General features: G+C 36.9%; 1 protein-coding gene across 3 annotated transcripts in view; it reads left to right on the forward strand.

Moving 5' to 3' along the window:
- Window positions 1-25149, forward strand: part of WDPCP (WD repeat containing planar cell polarity effector) — a 394349-nt gene that overhangs the window by 235459 nt on the left and 133741 nt on the right. For all 3 annotated transcript variants that reach the window (XM_086701002.1, XM_086701003.1, XM_086701004.1), the window contains one exon: window positions 21874-21976. In XM_086701002.1, the coding sequence (XP_086557128.1) occupies window positions 21874-21976 (103 nt within the window). The remainder of the gene's footprint in view (window positions 1-21873; window positions 21977-25149) is intronic.

Consider the following 25149-nt stretch of genomic DNA (forward strand, 5'->3'; position numbering starts at 1 on the left):
AGTAGGGTGTTCTTTAACCTCCATGCTTTTGGAGGTTTTCCAGACTTTTTTCTGTGGTTGATTTCAAGCTTCATAGCATTGTGGTCTGAAAGTATGCATGGTATGATTTCAATTCTTGTAAACTTATGAAGGGCTGTTTTGTGACCCAGTATATGATCTATCTTGGAGAATGTTCCGTGTGCACTCGAGAAGAAAGTATATTCTGTTGCTTTGGGATGCAAGTTCTAAATATATCTGTCAAGTCCATCTGATCCAATGTCTCATTTAGGGCCCTTGTTTCTTTATTGACCGTGTGTCTAGATGATCTATCCATTTCTGTAAGTGGGGTGTTAAAGTCCCCTGCAATTACCACATTCTTATCAATAAGGTTGCTTATGTTTATGAGTAATTGTTTTATATATTTGGGCGCTCCGGTATTCGGCGCATAGACATTTGTAATTGTTAGCTCTTCCTGATGGATAGACCCTGTCACTATTATATAATGTCCTTCTTCATCTCTTGTTACAGCCTTTAATTTAAAGTCTAGTTTGTCTGACATAAGTATGGCTACTCCAGCTTTCTTTTGGCTTCCCGTAGCATGATAAATAGTTCTCCATCCCCTCACTCTCAATCTAAAGGTGTCCTCAGGTCTAAAATGAATCTCTTGTAGACAGCAAATAGATGGGTCTTGTTTTTTTTATCCATTCTGATACCCTCTGTCTTTTGGTTGGCGCATTTAATCCATTTACATTCAGTGTTATTATAGAAAGATATGGGTTTAGAGTCATTGTGATGTCTGTATGTTTTATGCTTGTAGTGATGTGTCTGGTACTTTGTCTCACAGGGTCCCCCTTAGGATCTCTTGTAGGGCTGGTTTAGTGCTGACGAATTCCTTCAGTTTTTGTTTGTTTGGGAAGACCTTTATCTCTCCTTCTATTCTAAATGACAGAGTTGCTGGATAAAGGATTCTCGGCTGCATATGTTTTCTGTCTAGCACACTGAAAATCTCGTGCCAATTCTTTCTGGCCTGCCAAGTTTCAAAAGAGAGATCAGTCACGAGTCTTATAGGTCTCCCTTTATATGTGAGGGCACGTTTACCCCTTGCTGCTTTCAGAATTTTCTCTTTATCCTTGTATTTTGCCAGTTTCACTATGATATGTCGTGGAGAAGATCGATTCAAGTTACGTCTGAAGGGAGTTCTCTGTGCCTCTTGGATTTCAATGCCTTTTTCCTTCCCCACTTCAGGGAAGTTCTCAGCTATTATTTCTTCAAGTACCCCTTCAGCACCTTTCCCTCTCTCTTCCTCCTCTGGGATACCCATTATGCGTAGATTATTTCTTTTTAGTGTATCACTTAGTTCTCTAATTTTCCCCTCATACTCCTGGATTTTTTTATCTCTCTTTTTCTCAGCTTCCTCTTTTTCCATAACTTTATCTTCTAGTTCACCTATTCTCTCCTCTGCCTCTTCAATCCGAGCCGTGGTGGTTTCCATTTTGTTATGCATTTCGTTTAAAGCGTTTTTCAGCTCCTCGTGACTGTTCCTTAGTCCCTTGATCTCTGTAGCAAGAGATTCTCTGCTGTCAGCTATACTGTTTTCAAGCCCAGCGATTAATTTTATGACTATTATTCTAAATTCACTTTCTGTTATATTATTTAAATCCTTTTTGATCAGCTCATTAGCTGTTGTTATTTCCTGGAGATTCTTCTGAGGGGAATTCTTCCGCTTGGTCATTTTGGATAGTCCCTGGCGTGGTGAGGACCTGCAGGGCACTTCCCCTGTGCTGTGGTGTATAACTGGAGTTGGTGGGCGGAGCCGCAGTCAGACCTGATGTCTGCCCCCAGCCCACCGCTGGGGCCACAGTCAGACTGGTGTGTGCCTTCTCTTTCCCTCTCCTAGGGGCGGGATTCACTTTGGGGTGGGGTGGCCCGTCTGGGCTACTTGCACACTGCCAGGCTTGTGATGCTGGGGATCTGGCGTCTTAGCTGGGGTGGGTAGGCAAGGTGCACAGGGGCAGGAGGGGCAGGCTTAGCTTGCTTCTCCTTAGGTGATCCACTTCAGGAGGGGCCCTGTGGCAGCAGGAGGAGTCAGATCCGCTGCCGGAGGTTTGGCTCCGCAGAAGCGCACATTTAGGTGTTTGCTCGGAGCGAGCAAGTTCCCTGGCAGGAACTGGTTCTCTTTGGGATTTTGGCTGGGGGATGGGCGGGGGAGATGGCGCTGGTGAGCGCCTTTGTTCCCCACCAAACTGAGCTCTGTCGTCCGGGGGCTCAGCAGCTCTCCTTCCCTTTGTCCTCCAGCCTTCCCGCTTTCTGAGCAGAGCTGTTAACTTATGACCTCCCAGACGCTAAGTCGCGCTTGCTGTCGGAACACAGTCCGTCAGGCCCCTCCGCTTTTTGCAAGCCAGACTCGGGGGCTCTGCTTGGCCGGCGAGCCGCCCCTCCGCCCCGGCTCCCTCCCGCCAGTCCGTGGAGCGCACACCGCCTCGCCGCCCTTCCTACCCTCTTCCGTGGGCCTCTCGTCTGCGCTTGGCTCCGGCGACTCCGTTCTGCTAATCCTCTGGCGGTTTTCTGGGTTATTTAGGCAGGTGTAGGTGGAATCTAAGTGATCAGCAGGACGCGCGGTGAGCCCAGCGTCCTCCTATGCCGCCATCTTCCCTCTCCGCCCCCACTTATAGCATTTTTTATTTCATTCTGACTAGCTTTTACTTCTTTTATCTGTAAAGAAAGGGATTCTAATCTATTTTTGACCTCAGCTAGTATTCTTATCGTGATTCTAAATTCTGGTTCAGACATCTTGCTTGTATCTGTGTTAAGCCCCTGTGTTGTCTTTCTTTTGTGGTGAATTCCTTCATTACATCATTTTGAAGGAATAAAATGAAATGATGGAAGTAAATTATAATTTGAAACATTTACAAAAAAAGTACAAAATATAGTAGAAAAAATATTTTAATAAAATTAAATTTTTTCTTTCCCTATTCAAGAAAGATAAGAAATGAAAAAGAAAAAAAGAGAAAATTGAATAGATGGACCAGTGAACAGACTGAAATACAATTGAAATTATATCATTTTCCCCTAGAAGTCAAACTGTGAAGCACTTTAGTCTGTAAACTAAGCAGGTGGAGAGATTTGTTGTGTTCCTAAAGAGCAAGGTTGGCCCAGTTGAGCGAGGCTTAGTGTAACGGATCCGTTCTCCACTAGATGATATTGCCTAGCTTACTGTGGTAGATTGTTGTGGCACTTGTAGGTGTGTATGCACATGTGCGGGAGGGGTAAAAATGGCGTCACCCAGCTGCCCAGTCTCTAGTATTGGAAGTCTGCTCTCCCAGACCAGCAATCATGCACTCATCCTTTGTCTCCAACTTCTGTCCACTCCCTGCTTTTACACTGTCACCAAGCTGTCAGGTTGCCAGGCGGCATCTCCCTCCTGAGTCTTATCTCAGATGCAGCTGTGTTTCCCGACCCCTCACTTCTGAGGGACTGTGGCTTTGACCCGCTCAGATCCCCTGGGGGAGGGTCTCACTGAGCAATGGCTGGGTGCTGGCCACACCCAGAAACATTTGCGGAACTGTGCTGCTGCCGATGCCCAGAGATTGCGGCTGGGTGCCAGCCCAGCCCAGAAAAAGTTCACACAACCATGTAGCAGCAGCATTTCAGGGATTATGGGAAATCACAACACACACCTGGCACCAAGCTTCACCCTAACGACCTTATTCCAGCACCAGCGAATGTGGTTGTTCTCTGGGGTCTGCTGGGACCGGGTGACCACACAACTTCTACCAAATGTCCTTACAGCATTGGAACTGCTTCTCCCCATGTGGCCTGAGGACCTCCCAGACCCCACTCTGCTCCTGGGGATTCACCCTTCCCACCAGAACACTGCCAGGTATTGAGCTGAAGACTTTCAGACTCTGTGCTCCCTGCCCTGTTTGTAGAGTTTTAATGGAATTTAAACCCTCTCCTTTCTCCCTTTTTAGTTCAGTCCCTGTGGCTGTTTCCACTTTTCCATTTTTGGGGGGGTGCTTTTCCTGTGCTCTCCCATCTCCATCCTCTCTCCACAAGCAAAAACAGCTCCCTGCCTTCTGTGGCTTCTCTCCCCCATTTCATATCTCTGTGCTGTGTACCTGCTGGGTTCTGTGGTGTAGGTTGTGCAGATTGTTGTGTTGATCCTCAAATCAGTTTTCTAGGTGTGCAGGATGGTTTAGTGTTGATCTGGCTGTATTTCATGGACTCGAGACCCAAAAAAACCTTCCATGCTGTTACGCCATCTTGGCTCCTCTCACCACCGATCTTTTATTCTTTAGTGTCTGATTTGTTTACTCCTTTCCAGTGAACTTTTCATTTTAGATACCATATTTTAAATTTCTAGTTCCATTTGGTTTTTTTAAATATCATTTAATCTTTCTTTGTGTTTTCCCTTAAATGTATGGGTCTCTCAGTAAATGTGTGCATATGTATATGTCTGTTTTAAAGTTATTTTTGCTAATTCCATTATCTCTACCATTTCTATGTCCAGTCCAAGTGACCGATTTTTCTCTTTGTTAGGGTCACATTTTCGTAGTATTTCTCATATCTAGTATATCGTCATTAGTAGCTGGAGTTCATGAATTTTGTTGCTGAGTGTGGAAATTTGTTCTCTTCCTTTAAAGAATGTACAGATGGTGGGGCACCTGGGTAGCTCAGTTGGTTAAGCGTCTGACTTCAGCTCACGTCATGATCTCTCACCATTCGTGAGTTTGAGCCCTGCGTTGGGCTCTGTGCTGACAGCTCAGAGCCTGGAGCCTGCTTCAGATTCTGTGTTTCCCTCTCTCTCAGCCTCTCCTCCCTCAAGCTCTTTCTCTCTCAAAAATAAACATTTAAAAAAATGTACAGATGGTAATATTTTTGCACCATCTTTAGTCATAGAAATCCCTTTAGGTTGATTTCTGAGTACTATTAAGGTGACCCCAGTAATACTGATATCTTCCTTTCCTTCTTGTATGATAAGGTGCCCCCAGTCTCCTATCAATGATATCTCTGAATTCTTTTTATTTCTTTTACTAGCAAATGGTTAATAGAGTTAAGACTGTTGCTAATGTACCTTTTTCTACTGAGTTTGGCATTGTTTTCTAGAGGAGAGAGCTAGAACAAAAGTAGTCAAAATATTCTTTTATAAAGGGCTACACAGTAAGTATTTTGGCCTTGCAGGTCACATAGTCTCTGTCATTATTCAATTCTGCCATTGTAGCTTGAAAGAAGACATCAGCAATACATAAACAAATGAGTATGGCTGTTTTAATAAGACTTAATTTTCAAAAATTGGTTGTAGGTTGGATTTGGTTCATAGGCTCTACTTCGCTGACCTCTGTTATACAACATTTCTAGAAAACGGTTTTAGAATATTTCTACAAATATGATTCCCACTAGTATAATTATGAAAACATTCTAAGATTTCATTGCATTTCCTTTGTTTTTAGAGATATGCCATAAGAGATAAATGTCTGTATTTTAAACTGATTTGAAAATACTTTTTTCGTGTAATTATGCCACCAAATTGATGTCTTAAGTTCATTAATTTTGATTGTGAAATTTCAGGAATAATTTAAAAGTTTCATTTTATCTTATAATTATGTAAAAATGATTCTAAGTTATATTTTAAAAAATGGTACATTCAGTGAAGTCTAACTTCACTCTCTGTTTTCGTCACATTGTTCCTTTCATTCCTCTTTAGGTTGTCATTATGGTTTATCCATCTTTTATGGAAAAGACATAATACCATATATGCATATATGTTCATCTAAACCCCTGTTTTACTATAGTAGCACACTAAACACATTGTTTGGCAACTTGATTTTTTCTTAACTCCATGTATCTTGGCAGTGACTCCCTAGCAGTATAAAGATCAAAAGACTTTTTAAAATTATGATAATTATACAGGCATCCTTTGGAGATACTGTAGGTTCAAATCCAGACCACCGCAATATAGTGAGTCAAATGAATTTTTTGGCTTCTCAGTGTATTTCTACTTATATTTATACTATACTGTAGTCTATTAAGTATGTAATAGAATACAGTACAATAAAAGAAAATATGCAAACCTTAATTTAAAAATACGTTATTGCTAAAAATTGCTAACCATCATCTAAGCTTTCAGTGAGTTGTAATACTTTTGCTGGTGGAGAGTCTTGCCTTGATGTTGATGGCAGCTAGGCGATCAGGTGGTAGTTTCTGAAAGTTAGAGTGGCTGTGGAAATTTCTTAAAATAAGACAGCAATAGTTTGCTGCATCAATGGACTCTTCCTTTCACAATTTCTCTTTCTCATGTAATGCTGTTTGATAACATTTTACCCACAGTAGACCTTCTTCCAAAATTGGAATTAATCCTCTCAAATCTTGCTGCTGCTTTATTGACTAAGTTTATGTAATACTTTAAATCCTACTTTGCATTTCAACAGTTTTCCCAGCATCTTCACTAGGAGTAGATTTCATCTTAAGAAACCACTTTTTTTGCTCATCCATAAGAAGCAGCTCTTCATTGGTTCAAATTTTGTCATGAGACTGCAGCAATTCAGTCACACTGAGATTCCACTTCTAATTCTAGTCCTCTTGTTACTTTCATCTGTTGTTATTTCCTCCACTGGTCTTGAACCCCTCAAAGTCATCCACGAGGGTTGGAATCAACTTCTTCCAAACGCCTATTCATGTTGGTACTTTGACCTCTTTCCATGAATTGCGAATGATCTTTTTTTTATTTTTTTTTTAACGTTTTATTTATTTTTGAGACAGGGAGAGACAGAGCATGAACTGGGGAGGGTCAGAGAGAAGGAGACACAGAATCCAAAACAGGCTCCAGGCTCTGAGCTGTTAGCACAGAGCCCAACGCAGAGCTCGAACTCACGGACTGCGAGACCATGACCCGAGCTGAAGTCAGCCGCCCAACCGACTAAGGCACCCAGGCGCCCCAGAATTGCAAATGATCTTAATGGCATCTAGAATGGTGAATGATTTCCAGGAAGTTTTCAATTTACTTAGCCCAGATCCATCAGAGGAATCAGTATATATGGCAGCTATGAAATGTATTTCTTTAATAATAAAACTTGAAAGATGAAATTGCTCCTTTCTCCATGGGCTGCAGAATGGGTGTTGTGTTAGCAGGCATGAAAACAATATGAATCTCGTTGTATATCTCCATCAGACCTCTTGGATGACCAGGTGCATTGTCAACAAGCAGTAATATTTTGAGGGGAATCATTTTTTTACTAAGCAGTAGGTCTCAACAGTGGGCTTAAAATAATCAGTAAAGCATATTGTAAACAAATGTGCTTTCATCCAGGTTTTGTCCTTCCATTTCTAGAATACAGTCAGAGTAAATTCACATTAATTCTTAAGGGCTGCTAGGATTTTTGGAATGCAAATGAGCACCGGTTTCAACTTACAGTCACCAGCTGCATTAACCCGGAACAAGATAGTCAGCTTCTCCTTTGAAGCCAGTATTGACATCTGTAGATAAGAAAGTCCTCAATGGCATCTGCTTCCAATAGAAGGCTATTTCTTCTACATTGAAAATCTGTTGTTTAATATAGCCACCTTCATTAATGATCTTAGCTAGAACTTTTAGATAACTTGCTGCAGCTTCTACATCAGCACTTGCTACTTCACCTTAAACTTTTATGTTATGGAGATGGATTCTTAAATCTCATGAATCAACTCTGCTAGTTTCACACTTTACCTCTGTAGCTTCCTTACCTCTCTGAGCCTTAAAAGAATTGGAGAGATTTAGGGCTTTACTCTACATTAGGTTTTGGCTTAAGGAAATTCTGACTGGTTTGATCTTCTATCCAGACCACTAAAACTTTTTCCATATCAGCAACAAATCTGTTTTGCTTTCTTGTCATTCAGGAGTTGACTGGAGTGGTACTCTTCGTTTCCTTCAAGAACTTTTCCTTTGCATTCACAACTTAACTGTTTGGTGCAGAGGCCTAGCTTTCAGCCTGTCCTGGCTTTTGATGTGCCTTCCTCACTTAGCTTAATCATTTCTAGCCTTTGATGCAAAGTGAGAGACATGCAGGTCTTCCTTTTACTTGAACTACTTAGAGGTCATTGGAGGGCTATTAATTGGCCTAATTTCAAAGTTTTTTTGTCTCAGGGAATAGGGAGGCACAAGGAGATGGAAAGAAATGGGGAAATAGTGGAGCAGTCAGAACACACACATTAGTTAAGTTCACCATCTTATATGGGCATGGTTTATGGTGCCCCAAAACAATCATAATAGTAGCATCAAAGATCACTGATCACAGATCACCATAACAAATTCAATAACAATGACAAAGCTTGAAATATTTTGAGAATTACTAAACTATGACAGTGACACAAAGTGAGCAAATACCATTGGAAAAAATGGTGCCAATAGACTTACTTAATGCAAGATTACCACAAAACCTTCACTTTTGGGGAAAAAAAAGCAGTATTTATAATATGCAATAAAGTGAAATGCAATAATACAAGTTATGCCTATATATACATTAGTGCAAGAAACATGAAAACCTAGTGAGCATGAATAATTTTTTGAAAAATATAAATGGCTAAAAATAACATACTAAACAAATGAATTAAAATCATCCAGTAGCCACAAGAAAAAATTCATACAAGTCAAAAATATAACTCCTGAAAGGAAGCAGAAAGTTTTATTTATGAGTTCTGTGAAAACCTCAAAAACATGCAATTTCCAACAAGTTTTTATAACATAAAAATATGTGCTCCTATAATTAAATTTGGTAAAAAAATAAATAAATCACTTCCACATGTTTTCATATTTAAAATGATTATTCATTGCTCTGATTTATATAAGAAAGATGATTTACATAGACATTAAGAGTTGATTACTAAAATTTATGTGCATGTAACTATTTGATACATTATTACCTTCAAAGTTAATTTTCCTCATATCTACAAAATAGAGAAATTCAATTAGCACATTATCAGAAACAAGTATTTTCTTCCTGATTTTTAAAACTTATTGATCAAATTTTCTGATCTGAAATTATAAAATAATAGGTAAAAGAAATAAGTAACAGAAAAAGAATTATGTCAGCATTTTACTTTAATTGAAATACAGCAACATAAATTTGAATTCTGAAAGCAATTTTGGACAAGGTAAACTTGAATATCTATAATTAGAATTTAAATTTCATTTATCAATTGGTTTGAACTAACTTAAATGTTCCAGTTAGAACATGGTATTCTTTTTTTTCTCTTTAATTTTTTTTTAATGTTTATTTTTGAGAGAGAGAGAGAGACACACACACAGAGTGTGAGCAGGCAGATGAGGAGAGAGAAGGAGACAGAATCCAAAGCAGGCTCCAGGCTCTGAGCTGTCAGCACAGAGCCTAACACAGGGCTCAAACTCACGAATGGTGAGAGATCATGACCTGAGCCGAAGTCAGATGCTGAGCCACCCGGGCACCCCTAGAACATGGTATTCTTAAATATGCATAAGCTGTTGCATGTCTTTATAGTGCTTTTTTATTTCATACAAACTTATCAGTCCCTGGAAACATTAAAAAATTAGAAAAGATTATAACAATAATATGTTATAAAAGTTAACTGTTAATGACTGATCCAAAGTATGATTTAAAGATGAAAATCTATTCAAGATTGCTTTTTAGTTTTAAATACTTTATTGTAAATTTGCATATTAATTCCAGTAGTACATTCAAAAGTCATCTGTGAAAGGTGGTAAGAACCCAGTAGCAGCAAGTTTTTTTATTTTTGATCCTAGATAACACAGACAGGATATGTGTAAATATTTAAACCTGGATCATGGCCAAAGACTATCAGTGTTTGTCATCTTTTGTGCAGTGGAAGCCAATTTCACTTAATAGTGCTAAATGATGATACTAATTTAAGTCAATTTGGCAAATGTAAAATTATAAAATTGTTACTGAGAATGACAAAAACTAAGTGGTTTATTCTTCTGAATATTTTTCTGAAAACTTCCTTCCACGTTAGTAACACTTTAATAAAAGAACTATCCACCAACTAGGTAACCTGGTTGGGTGGTAGTAAAAGTTGGGATTTATCAATAGGGTACTTTTCAAATCCATTGCCATCTATGTTGTCCATTTAGACTTGTTAATTTTAATCTTATACAATAAATCTCTAAAAACAGACCAATAAAACAAAAAATGACTATACAACTTCCAATGTCTCCTATGCCTTGTGCCTCTCAGACACATGATTCTAAACTAAGCATGTGGTAACACAGTCCACTAGTATGTGAGAACCTTGATGGCTGTACATCAGGGGTGGATCCATGTTTTATAGAGCTTGAAGTTTGTATAATTTGAGGAGTACTTCTTAAGAAAAAATTTAAAATTTCAAATACAAAATTAGGTACTGGAAAGGCATGTGCAAATAAGAAGTATTGAAGCTTAAGCTTCATTAATTTTGTGGTAAATTCTCCTCTGTATATGGTGCATAATAGATATTCCATTATTATTTATGGAATGATTTTTTTTATTAATTGTAATTGAATATGAACTCAGGGTGAGTGGAAGGAAATGGCAACCCTGGTAGTGGCCTCTTGAAATGTCTTAATATGTGATTTAACAGTACATTAGCCTTAGTCTCAACCAACTTTACTGTATATCCATTATTCATGTATGTACTGATCTAGTCAGATGTAAGACATGAAAATGGAATATAAAACCAAGTGGCTTTTATTTTCTTGACTCATTTAGAATATAACCATTTTCCAGAGATATATGAACACACTAAGATGTATGTATCCAACATTTAAATTCCAACACTAAAACTATCCAAAAGTTAAAAAATAAGTGAAGCTAGAGGATAAATTGGCAAGTGATATAGATACTAGATATGCCTTGCATCAGACCCTAAAGAGTTTTGTATTAGACCCTAAAGATGCATCAACTATGTCAACTGAGGAGCATGGAGTTAAAGGGATATATTCTCTACTACATTTAGCTAAAGACTATACTCAGACATGTGAATGGCAGGGAAGCTCACAAGTGTATCAGCAAGTAAATAGACTGTATCTAAATAGAATGATTAAAGAATGAAAACCTTCATGGTAGAGATACAGTAACAACTTAGGAACTGTTGAGGGTTACCCTCCTCAAATTAATGACCTCATTCTTTAAAACAATTAAAAAATAAAGAGGAAAAATCATAGAATTAAGGAAAACTGAGAGAGTGAGACAGAGAAAATGATCCAGAAATAATTTGTGGGCCACAGATCTTATAGCCAACACTTACATCACTGCTAAACATAAAGTACTGAACTTAGTAACTCACTAAGAAAACCATATTTATATGGGTATATATATTTGGTTTCTTTCTCTTTGGTTTATATGCCTGTGTAATAGTGCTGTAGAGCCTTACTGTTAGAGTAAGTCTTTCATATTTTTGACGATTTGCTTTGACATAAGAATTTTAAGATCAACCTGTCAAGTTCCATTAAAACCTCTGAAGTGATTTTATTGTATTCCACTGGATTTTATAAATTATATGGGGTCAGAATTGATCTTTGTCTCGTATGGTCTTTTTCAGACGTAAGTAGGTGTGTCTATATTTTAATCAGGTGCTCACTTATGTTGCCCAGTAACATTTGGTAATTTCTTCTCAAATTTATTGCATATATTTTGCTTATTTTCAGTGAAGAATCACAAATTTTTCCAGAGAAGAGAAAATAGAAAACAAGCCACCTAACTTATTTTGTAAGGCTAATATAACCTTGGTAGCAGTCTGGGCTTATTAGCTGTCAGGCTCAAGTAAAGTCATTGACTTTTCTTAAGGACATAGATGTAAACGTCTTAAATATTAGCAAATCAACTACAGTAGTGTATATTTTTAAGTTATTACAAATTCCTTCACTGAATAATATGGACCCATTATGAAAATATTATGCCACTCTTGAATTAAAAGAAAAAAACCCACGTAATTATTTCACTTGATGTACACTAAAGTAGCTTCCACTTTTTCATTGTTATAAGTAATGTTGTTATTGTCAATCTTTGTACATACATTGTCACATTATTTTCTTAGGAGTTTACAAAAGTGTATATATAGGTAAATTTTTTATTCTAATATATTGTTAAGATACAGAATAAATAACTTTTTCTAGAAAGATCCATATAGCAAATATTATAGGCTTGTGGACCAAGAAGCAAAATTAAGGTTATTATATAAGTACTTATATATAGCAAGGAAAAAACAAACAAAGCATAAATCTTTACTGACTAAATTAGAAATATAATAATTAAGTAGTTTTGCTGATACAAGTCAACAAATGTAAATAATGGAATTCTTTTTTATGGGGATAACATTGTACTTAAATTAGGGTTGAAAGCTGGTGTTCCTCATTAAAAAAAATCTGCAAATGTTCATCTGTAAATACGAGCTATGATGAGTTTGTATGTATTTCACTTTTGCAAATTTCTTTCCTCATAGATAGGTACTGCCACATGTTAATATCATTAACTCATAGGCATATGGTTTTAATTGAGTATATTCACCAATTCAAAGATATTTTTAGAATTCCATTAACTAAAAGAATGCCGTTTAGCATGTCATTTTATTACAAATTAGTCACATTAACTTAAATTAGTTATAAAATTATAAAAGTTAATTTGTAATAAAATTAATTTGTAATAAACTTGCAATTAAAATTAATTTATTATGAAATTAATTTGTAATAAAATGACATGCTAAACAGCATTCTACATTGGGACCTCATCAAGATAAATAGCTTCTGCACAGTGAAGGAAACAATCAACAAAACTAAAAGCAACTGATTGGGAAAAGATATTTGCAAATGACATATCAGATAAAGAGTTAGTATCCAAAATCTATAAAGAACTTACCAAACTCAACACCCAAAAAAACAAATAATCCAGTGAAGAAATGAGCAAAAGACATGAACAGGCACTTTTTCCAAAGAAGATATCTAGATGACTACAGACACATGAAAAGATGCTCAACATCCCTCATCATCAGGGAAATACAAATCAAAAGCACAGTGAGATACCACCTCACACCTGTCAGAATGGCTAAAATGAACAACTCAGAAAACAACAGATATTGGCGAGGATGCAGAGAAAGGAGAATCCTTTTGCACTATTGAGAATGCAAACTGGTGCAGCCAGTCTGGAAAACAGTATGGAGGTTCCTCAAAAAATTAAAAATAGAACTACCCTATAACCAGAAATTGCATTGCTAGATATTCATCCACAGTATACAAAAATGCTCATTCAAAGGGGCACATGTACCCCAGTGTTTATAGCAGCACTATCAACAATACCCAAATTATGGAAAGAACCCAAATGTCCACCAAATGATGAATGGACAAAGAAGATGTGTGTGTGTGTGTCTGTGTGTGTATACAATATATATATATAATGTGTGTGTACATATATATGTATAATATATATAATACATATATACATACATACACACACACCCACAATGGAATATTAATGGACAAACAAAAAGAATGAAATGTTGCCACTTGCAACAACATGGACGGAACTAGAGTGTATTATGCTAAGTGAAGTAAGTCAGTCGGAGAAAGACAGGCATCATGATTTCACTCGTGGAATTTAAGAAACAAAAAAGATGAACATAGGGGAAGGGAAGGAAAAATAAGATAAAAAGAGAGAGGGAGGCAAACCATAAGAGACTCTTAAATACAGAGAAGAAACTGAGGGTTGCTGGAGGGGTGTTGAGTGGGGGGATAGGCTAAATGGGTGATGGGCATGAAGGAGGGCACTTGTTGGGATGAGCACTGGGTGTTATACCTAAGTGATGAATCACTTAATTCTCCTGAAATCATTATTACAATATATGTTAACTAGCTTGGATTTAGGTAAATTTAAAAATTAAAAAATAAAATAAAATGTAGAAAAATACTGAAAAAGACTGCTGTGGATTAAAATCAGAAAATATATTGCTACGGGAATGTGTGTAGAATGGAGATTTCCTTTATTTCTTCACAATTCAGGGAATGTATAACACAGCCTGACATTACTTGCAAGTCAAAAAGTGGTAGTTATCATTGAAATTACTCTATCACAGTATAAGTTTCACACCGAAGTTCTATTTTACCTTGTAGTTTTAGGTTGAAATATTTTTAAGTCTGCAGCATACACTAATTCTAAAGCCATTTAGGGGCGCCTGGGTGGCGCAGTCGGTTAAGCGTCCGGCTTCAGCCAGGTCACGATCTCGCGGTCCGTGAGTTCGAGCCCCGCGTCAGGCTCTGGGCTGATGGCTCAGAGCCTGGAGCCTGTTTCCGATTCTATGTCTACCTCTCTCTGCCCCTCCCCTGTTCATGCTCTGTCTCTCTCTGTCCCAAAAATAAATAAAACGTTGAAAAAAAAAATTTTAAAGCCATTTAGAGTTAAATAAGAGTAGTTGAGCACAGTTCTTCCAACCATTTAAAAATGTAAATACCATTTTTAATTCAAGGACTATACAAAAGGCAAGCTATATTTGGCCTCTAGGCCATACTATATGGATGCCTGCTCTATAAAGTCTTATATTCCCAGTAAATAAGTGCCTGGTTCCCCCAAACTTTGCACCCAGTCAATATTCCTTTTCATAATTTAATTCCAATGTAGTTAACATATAGTATTAGTTTCAGGTGTACAATATAGTGATTCATTAATTGTATATATTACAGGTGCACATCATGACAAGTGTACTCTTAATCCCCTTCACATCTTTCACCCATTCCCCCCCCCCCCCCCCGCCCAGACCACCCCTCTGGTAACCATCAGTTTGTTTTCTATAGTTAAGTGTCTGTTTCTTGGTTTGTCTCTTTTTTTCTTTGCTCATTTGTTTTGTTTCTTAAATTCCAAATGTAAGTGAAATCATAGGATATTTCTTTCTCTGTCTTATTTCACTTACCATTACACTCTATAGTTCCATTCATGTCATTGCAAATGGCAAGATTTCATTGTTTTTTGCCATTGAATAATATTCTGTTATATATATGTACCACATCTTTATCTGTTTTTCAGTTGATAGACACTTGGGCTCCTTCCATATCTTAGCTATTGTAAATAATGCTGCAATAAACATAGAGGTGTATGTATCCCTTTGAATTAGTGTTTTTTGCATTCTTTGGGTAAATACCCAGGAGTGTGTCTGTGAGATCATAGGGTAGGTATATTTTTACCTTTTTGAGGAAACTCCATACTGTTTTCCACAGTGGTTCCACTAGTTTGCATTCCCACCAACAGTGCAAGAGGGTTCCTTTTTCTCCACATCTTCACCAAAACATGTTGTTTCTTATGTTGTTGATTTTAGCCATTCTGACAGGTGTGAGGTCATTGTGGTTTTGATATGCATTTCCCTGATGATGATTGGTGTTGAGCATCTTTTCCTGTGTCTGTTGGCCATCTGGACGTCTTTTTTGGAGAAATGTCTGTTTATATGTTCTGCCCAATTTGAAAGTGGATTATTTGTGTTTTCTGGTGTTGAGTTGCAAAAGTTCTTTATATATTTTGGACACTAACCTGTATCAGATATGTTATTTGTAAATATCTTCTCCCATTCAGTAGGTTGTCTTTTAGTTTTGTTGATTGTTTCCTTTTCTGTGCAAAAAGCTTTTTATCTCGATGTAGTCCCAATGGTTCATTTTTGCCTTTCTCTTGCCTCAGGAGACATACCTAGAAAAATGTTGTTATTGCCCATGTCTGAGAAATCACTGCCTGTGCTCTCTTCTAGGATTGTGTGTGTGTGTGTGTGTGTGTGTGTGTGTGTGTGTGTGTGTGTGTGTTTTGAGGTCTCACATTTCAGGTTTTTAATACCTTTAACTTTATTTTAGCGTATCCAGTTTCATTCTGTTGCATGTAGCAGTCCAGTTTTCCGAGCACCACTTATTGAAGAGACTGTCTTTTTCTAATTGCATATTCTTGCTTCCTTTTTTGAAGACCATATAAACTTGGGTTTATTTCTGGGCTCTCTATTCCATGCACCTATGTGTCTGTTTTTGTACCAGTACCATATTGTTTTGATTCCTACAGCTTTGTAATATATCCTCAAATCTGGGATTGTAATACCTCCAATTTTGTTCTTTGACAGTTTTGCTTTGACAATTCAGGGTTATCTTTTGTGGTTCCATACCAATTTTAGGATTTGTTCTAGTTCTGTGAAAGATGATGTTGGTATTTTTATCAGGATTGTAAAAAATCTGTAGACCGCTTTGAGTAGTATGGATATTTTAACAATATTGGTTCTTCCACTCCATGAGCATAAAATCTTTCCATTTGTTTGTGCCGTCTTCAGTTTCTTTCATCAGTGTTTTGTACTTTTAAGAGTATGCGTCTTTCACTTGCTTGGTTAAGTTTACCTTTAGGTATTCTTTTTGCTGCAATTGTAAATAGGATTTTTTTTCTTAATTTCTTCTTCAGCTACTACATTATTAGTGTATAAAAATGTATTAGATTTTGCTTTATCAAATGAATTATCAAAATGTGTATTGATTTTGTGTCCTGTGACCTTACTGATCTCATTTATCATTTCTAGTACTTTTTTTTGGTAGAGTCTTTAAGGTTTTCTATGTATAGTATCATGTTATCTGCAAATAGTGTCAGTTTTACTTCTTCCTTACCAATTTGGATGCCTTTTATTCCTTTTTCTTCTCTGATTGCTGCAGCAAGGACTTCCAGTGCTATTAAATAAAAGTGGTGAGGGTCGACTTGTTCCTGATTTTAGGGGGAAAGCTCTGAGTTTTTCCACCATTGAATATGATGCTAGCTGTGGGTTTTTCCATATATGACCTTTATTATGTTCCCCCAAACCTACTTTGTTGAGGAGTTTTATCATGAATGGATGTTATACTTTGTCAAATGCTTTTTCTGCATCCATTGATTATGTAGTTTGTATCCTCTCTTGTTGATGTGATATATCACACTGATTGATTTGCAAATATTGAACCACAATTGCAGTCCAGGAATAAATCTCATTTGATTAAAGTGAATGATTTTTTAATGTATTGTTGGATTCAGTTTGGTGATATTTTGTTGAGGATTTTTGCATCCGTGTATCGAGATACTGGCCTATAGTTCTCTTTTTTTTTTTGTAGTGTCTTTTTCTGGTTTTGGTATCAGGGTAATGGCAGTCTCATAAATGAATTTGGAAGCTTCCCTTCCTCTTCTCTTTTTGGAATAGTTTGAGAATATGTATTAACTTTTCTTTAAATATTTGGTAGAATTCACCTGCTAGGTGTCTGGTCCTGGACTTCTTTTTGCTGGGTGTCCTCTGATTACTGATTCTATTTCATTACTGGTAATTAGTATTTTCAAATTTTATGTTTCTTCCTGATTCAATTCAATTTCTAGGAATCTATCCATTTCTTCTAGATTGTCCAACTTGTTGGCATATAATTTTTCATAATCTCTTATAATTCTGTTTCTTTGGTGTTCATTATTATTTCTCTTCTTTCATTTATGATTTTATTTATTTGAGTTCTCTCTCTGTCTCTCTCTCTTTGATGAGTCTGGCCAAAGGGTTATCAATTTTTTAAAAATCTTTTCAGAGAACCAGCTCATGGTTTCATTGATCCTTTTTTTTTTTTTTTTTTTAGTTTCTATTTCATTGATTTCTGCTCTCATCTGTATTATTTCCTTCCTTCTGCTGGTTTGCAGTTTTGTTTGTTCTTTTTATGGCTCTGTTAGGTGTAAGTTTAGGTTGTTTATTTGAGATTTTTCTTGCTTCTTGATTAAGCCTGTATTGCTATAAACTTCCCTTTTAGAACAGCTTTTGCTTCATCCCAAAGATTTTGGAACATTGTATTTTCATTTCATTTGTCTCCCTGTGATTTTTGATCTCCTCTTTGATATTTTTGTTGACCCATTCATTGTTCAATAGCATTAAATAATCCAATAAATAGCATGTTATTTAACCTCCATATATTTGTGTTCTTTCAGATGTTTTTCTTGTGTTTGATTTCTAGTTTCATAGCATTGTGGTCAGAAAAGATGCATCGTATGACTGATCATTTTGAGTTTGTTTAGACTTGTTTTGTGGCCTAACATACTCCATTCTGAACATTGTTCCATCTGCGCTTGAAATGAGTGTGTATTCTTGTATTATAGGATGGAATGTTCTGGGTAGATCTCTTAGATCTCTCTGGTCCAATGTGTCATTGAAAGCCACTGTTTCCTTGTTGATTTTTTGTGTGGATGATCTATCCATTGATGTAAGTGGGTTGTTAAAGTCCTCTATTATTATTGTATTACTATTGATCACTTTCCTTGTTTGTTATTAGCTGCTTTATGTATTTGGGGCTGCGATGTTGGGTGTATAAATATTTGCAATTATTTTATCTTCTTTTTGGATTATTCCTTTTATGATTATATAGTCCTTTTTCCTTTATTACAGTCTTTGGTCTAAAGCCCACTTTGCCTTGTGTAAATATTGCTACCCCAGCTTTCTTTTCACATCCTTTTGCATAAGTGCTTTTCTGTCCTGGCACTTCCAATCTGCATGTGTCTTTAGGTCTGAAATGAGTCCCTTCTGTGTAGCATATAATGGGCCTTGCCTTTTTTATCCATTCCATCAACTCATGTCTTTTGATTGAAGCATTTAGTCCATTTACATTCAAAGTAATTATTGATAAATATGCATTTTGTTACTTGTCTTATGGTTGTTTTTGTAGTTCTCTGTTCCTTTGTTCTCTTGCTCTCTTCCGTCACGGTTTGCTGGCTTTCTTAGTGATATGCTTGGACTCCTGTCTATTTATTTTGTGCATATTTATTACCAGTGTTTGATTTGTGGTTACCATTAGGTTTATATATAACATCTTATGTATATAGCAGTCTATCTTCAGTTGATAGTCCCTTAAGTTTGAACCCATTCTAAAAGCACTAATTTTTTTATCTTTTTCCAGCCCCATTTTATGAATATCATTTCCTACTTTACACCTTTTTATTCTGTGAGGCTCTTGACCAATTTTTATAGATACATTTAATTTTACTGCTTTTTTGCTTCCTACTTTTCTTACTCTTGCTTATGGTCTTTCCATTCAGAGTCCCTTTAACATTTATCATAGGACTGGTTTAGTAGTGACGAATTCCTTTAATTTTTGTTTGGGAAATTCTCTCCTATTTTTTAAAAAATTTTTTAATGTTTATTTATTTTTGAGAGAGAGAGAGAGCGTGAGCAGAGGAGTGGCAGACACAGAGAGAGACACTGAATCTGAAGCAGGCTCCAGGCTCTGAGCTATCAGCACAGAGCCCAGCGTGGAACTCGAATTCACAAACTGCGAGATCATGACCTCAGCCAAAGTCAGACACTTAACCGACTGAACCACTCAGGCACCCCAAATTCTCTCCTTCTGAGTGATTATTATGTTGGACAGAGTATTCTTGGCTGCAGGTTTTTTTCTTAGAACTCTGAATATATCATCCATTCTGACCTACAAAGTTTCTGCTGAAGAATTCAGTCGTATAGAATTTCCCTCATATGTAACTGTTTTCTTTTGCTGCTTTTAAAATTTCTTTTTTGCTGCTTTTTGCCATTTTAATTACTATGTGTCTTGGTGTGGACCTCTTTGGGTTAATTTTGTTGAGGGATCTCTGTGCGTCCTGCATCTGGATTTCTGTTTCCTTTCCCAGATTTGTGGAGTTTCTTGCTATTATTTATTCAAATAAATTTTCTGCCTCCTTTTCTTTCTCCTCAGGGATCACTATAATGCAAATGTTATTATGTTTGATGGTGTTCCTGACAGGTTCCTTAGTCTGTTTTCTTTCTTTTTTAAATTTTATTTATTTTGAGAAGCAGAGAGAGACAGAGACAGAGAACGTGTATGTGAGTGGAGGAGGGCAGAGAGAGAGGGAGAGAGAGAGAATCCCAAAGCTGTGGCACAGCTTTGGATGGGCTCCTGCCAAGGGCATACTGGAGAAGGAAATTCTGCAGTAGAGTATGGGGGCAGGGCACATGGTGCCAGCATGGCCCTTGCCATCTGCTGAGGGAGAAGACCTGCAGCCACCTGGGAAAACTTGCCAAGACTGGCAGGGTTGGGGGTGAGGGGTGCAAATCTGCAGAAGTGCACTGGGGCAGGGTGCACTGTTAGTAAGCTAGGTGGAATGTGTTGGTGCTGTGCTGGCTTCTGAAGGGTGTCCATGTATTTAGGCTCGGGAGCAGGGGAGAGAAATGGTGCCCAGCAGCTCTTTTGTTCTTGGAGAAGTTTCCCAAAGATCCCTGCCCCTCCAGCACATGCTCTGAGATTAGTAAATGAATCTATTTCCCTGTATACCTCAGGCATTTTTCAAACTGCTGCTTCTATGCTGTTATCTCAGTGGGTCTGTTTGTAGAGCAGGAACTCAGTTCCCTGTTGTCCTCCCTGCTCTCCCAGAAGTAAGCCCACAGATTTTTTAAAGTTCTAGGTGTTAAGCCCCACTGACTTTCAAGTTAGGCCCCTTTAGTTTTCAAAAGCAAATGTTATGGAGATTTGTCTTCTCAGCATGAGTCCCCTGTGCCTGGGGTGCCTGGTGTGGAGATCTGCTCCACTCTCCTCTCAATGCCTGCAGCATTCCTCCCTCCTGTGGATAGTCCCTTGGGTTCCTTTGGCTCCTGACAACATCTCCACCTTTCCTGCCCTCTTTGATGTGGCTTCTTCTCTGCATTTACCTGTGGAGAGTCTGTTCTGTTAGTCTTTGGGTCTGACATTTTCTGGGCTATTGACACTGATGTGGGTGTTACCCAGTTGTATCCATGGGTGAGGTGAGTTTATGATTTTCCTACTCTGCCATCACCTCCAGAAGATGGTTATGGTTACTCTGCAACCAGTAAATATTCTTAACTTTTAAAAATGTAAACAATTTGAAATTATATCTTTTCTACTTACATTTATTTGAATATTAATAAAGTGAAGCATCTTTTCATGATTATAGGCCATTTATATTTCTTCATTATTAACTGTTCATATTCTTTTTACACTTTTATTGCAATAAAATTTCCATTCCAGCCGTCTTTTTGCACATCAAAAATAGTTCAAAATCCTTTTTAGTGGCTATATCTACTTTAGTATTATTTTATACTGCTTTCTCCCACACATCCAAGACTCCTTCCATATTCAAAGACATTTCATTGCCTAACAGAACTGTGTTTTTGAGTTTCTCTACATATATGCACCAGATATTAACTGGTACATTTTCTCTATTTTCCCTCCTAGCATAACTCTTATTTGTCCTTCAAGACTCAGATCAAGGATCAGTGCATCCTCTTGACTCCACAGCAAATATCTGTGGAAATACCTGTTATAAAACCTATCACATGTTATATAACTAACTGTTGTTCACAATGGTCTGTCTCCCTACTGGGCTCACAGCTTCCAGAGACATGAAATTGTAATTGATCTCTGTATTCTAGAATAGTGCCTGACACTTAGTAGGCACTGATTATCTGCTGACTGCCTGAGTTCAAGATAATTATTATATTAGTAATGTTAACAAAGTTGTATGTGTCAGACACATAAATGTCAGAAATTTTTGTAGTAGTATTTCTTATAAAATGTTTAGCAGTTTATATGATATACAACAGAATTTTGTAGAAGCCATCTCCAATATTAAAATCTCACCAAAGAACATAGCAATAAAAGTTTTCATTTCCTGATAAAACTGAGTATGTCAAACATTTAGTTTAAAAACTTACCTTTTTCCCTGGAGACTTAAAACAATTTATTTAAATAACTGCTATTAGGTATAGTTATAATCTACAATTCAAGAAAATTTGCTTATACTGGGAAAGAAAACTGAGAGAATTAAAACGCAAAAAAATATTTATCAGCCATGTCTGTTTTGTAATCTGAACAGTAAGCTCTTTTGTTCAAAGTCTTCTTTGTAAGTTGACCAAGATTCATTTGGATTAATCCTTTATTTTGCTTTATTTCCAAAGGACATCCATTACTTTGCACTAGATAAGGGTGAATTGGCACTGGCTGAAGTGGCAAGAAAAAGAGCTAGTGACATTGATGCAGAATCAATAACCTCTGGAGTTGGTAAGAATTAATGCTGTTTTTTTTAAGTGCTTTTTGTTTCAATCAATACTCGTTCAGTATCATTTATATTTATGTTTGTAGGGCACGGTTGGTTAATTTGAATTACTTTCTTTGTAAAGAAAGAAACTTTAAAAAAGAATTAAGCCTGGGTAAATAGTACACTATAGATATATAAGTTGGAACTGTGTTGACATAAAAATTAATAATCACTGATTAATCATCACTTGGCAAAAAGTCAGAAGTACACTGTTCTTCTCATAAGATTTTTGAGGAAGAGTTTATTACCATCAGTGCTGTTATTAATATTATTAGCCAATACAGAAAGTTCTATAATCCTTTATTTGTACACATAAACATGTCAGATATATTTTGAGATATCAAAAGAATTGTCCTATACAAAGTATTTCACATGGGATTTTAGGTTTAATGGATGACTTGTTTTAATTTAGAAGCCACTAAAGTCATTTTACAGTATAGTCTTCCAAAGAAGACAAATCAGAAGCCTAAACTTAATCTAAAGGTCCATTCAAAACTTTTAATACAGAAAAATGATAGTTTTTAAAATTATTCTAATACCAACATAAGCTTCCTTTCCGACACTCAGTAATGTGTTTCAATGTGGAAGTATTGACCTGTGGACATCCCAATTCCTATTCTTCCTGGTATTTACTATTCCTAGATTAGGCAAAGGACCCTGAGAATTGTAACATAGTTCATTTCTTTGTGGAATTCCTATGAAACAAGTAAGTTTTAATATATCTCCACTTTGTAAATTGCTTCAAATTATTACAACAACACTCTCCATTGATTGATCATCTTTGTTTTTATAATGCTGTTTGCAGCTAAAAGGAGTAATTCTATTGCTTCTAACAGTGGAGGCCACTTTTGCATTTTAGAGACATTTAAAGTTACTAAGCCTGAAAAGGAATGTGAAAAAATTATCCAAAATTTCAGAAAAAAAAAAAAAAAAAAGAAACTCCACTAGTCACCAAAATGCTTCCTATGCTCTCTGTATTCTTTGATTAGACTGCTGTGGCCAGCTGAAACTTCTTAGCCAAAGAGCTTGGTTGATGTTGTTCCCTTTTTGAGCCCTGCCTCATTTCTAGCAAATATCTCTTCATTGAAACCCTGTTCCTCCCCACTTCTCAGCCTTTTTTTTCAGGCCTCACCTTTTGACCTCTATTACTCTCCCTTGACAAAGATACCATTCAGTAACAATAGTTAACTATCAGGAGGTGAACTTCTCAGATTGTTCTGCTCCACTTTTATTCTAGAAAACTGGGGTGACTCCCACTCACAATTCCAAAAGGAATTAGGAAAGCATCTCTAATTTCTTTATTGTAGTTTTTGTCTAATTTTTCCATACAGCCCACATCATGCTGGGGAAAGCTAATTTTCTCTCAGATTCCTTCAATTTAATTCAACTATGCTCCCTCAAACTTTTCTGAAAGCAGAAAATAATTAAGTTTTTGGCTTGCAAAAGTGTTCTTTGATGCAAGCAAGGGGGTAAATTATGTAAAATATCAAGAATATTTAAGTATAAGTAGTTCAGTCTGCATGGAAGAGTCTGTAAAAAATTATCACATGTAGTAGCTGTCAACATAAGTAAAAGAGTTGCCAAAGGAGAAGTTGAATAATAATCTCAACAATTTGAAAATTTTTTATTTAAATTTTTTATTCCAGTATAACATGCATACAGAAAAGCACACAAATCATAAATATAGCACTCAATGAATTTTCATAAGGTAAACACCCTGGGGTACCTGGGTGGCTCAGGTCATGATCTTGCAGTTCCTGGGTTTGAGCTCCGCGTCAGGCTCTGTGCTGACAGCTCAGAGCCTAGAGCCTGCTTCGAATTCTGTGTCTCCCCCTCTCTCTATGCCTCCCCCACTCATACTCTGTCTCTTTCTCTCTCAAAAATAAATAAACATTAAAAAAAATACCAACAAAGTAAACACATCCTTGTGACCATTATCCAGACCAAGTAACATACATTACCAAGACCACACAAGTTGTCTCCTATCCATTTTTAGATACTACAGTCCAGCCCAACTATCTTTACTATGACACTATATATTAGCTTTACCTTTCTTTCAAATTTTAAATAAGTGGAATATATATTATTTTTTTGTATTTGGGTTCTTTTATTCAACTTTGTGAGGATCTTTTATATTGTATATAATTTTAATTCTTTCATTCTTATTGCTATATAATAGTATTCCAATATATGAACATATACAAGTTTATTCATTCTATGCCAGGTATTTGAGTTCTTTCAAGTTTGGGGTTTATTGTGAATAGTGTTGCTGTGAACATACTTGTGTTTGTCTTTTAACAGATATATCCACAGGGTATGTGCTTTGAAGTGGATTTGTTGGAACACAGGCTATATTCATATGCTCAGCTTTAGTAGTATAGGTGAGGAAAATGTAAGCCTCTGTCCTTCAAGGTTTTTCCAGTTGGATTGAAAATCACATTTTCATAAGACTGATTAATAGAAACTCAAACAAATTTAAATAGTATATATACTTCCTGTATACATGGAAGAGACCCAGGAAAACTGAGTAACTCACCAAAATAGCTGAAGCCATCACCTTAAATACCATCTCCATCTAAAAAAAGGGGCGCCTGGGTGGCGCAGTCGGTTAAGCATCCGACTTCAGCCAGGTCACGATCTCGCGGTCCGTGAGTTGGAGCCCCGCGTCGGGCTCTGGGCTGATGGCTCAGAGCCTGGAGCCTGTTTCCGATTCTGTGTCTCCCTCTCTCTCTGCCCCTCCCCCGTTCATGCTCTGTCTCTCTCTGTCCCAAAAATAAATAAAACGTTGAAAAAAAGAAAAAAAAAATTTAAAAACAAAAGATGATGTTGTGTGTACAGGGTCAGTACATAACGGGAGGTTACCAGAAAAAGCATGATAAAAAAAAAAAAGGCTGAAGTTGTCATGCAGATTTAATAAGTTCATGCCTTCTCCACTGATAAATGTCTAGACATTTAAGAGTCCTCCCCTTCTTCCTAATACTGAGGGAGATACCCTTTATACATGTAAATGTCTCCTAAGGAAGGGAAACTTGGGTTTCAGAGATTTTCTTGTGTCTACAGTTTCTTTAAAAATAACTAGGTTAGGGGCGCCTGGGTGGCTCAGTCAGTTGAGCATCCGACTTCGGCTTAGGTCATG

The sequence above is a fragment of the Puma concolor genome, chromosome A3 (assembly GCF_028749965.1).
Source record: "Puma concolor isolate L17-30 chromosome A3, mPumCon1.1.hap2, whole genome shotgun sequence".
In the NCBI taxonomy this organism is placed as follows: Eukaryota; Metazoa; Chordata; class Mammalia; order Carnivora; family Felidae; genus Puma; species Puma concolor.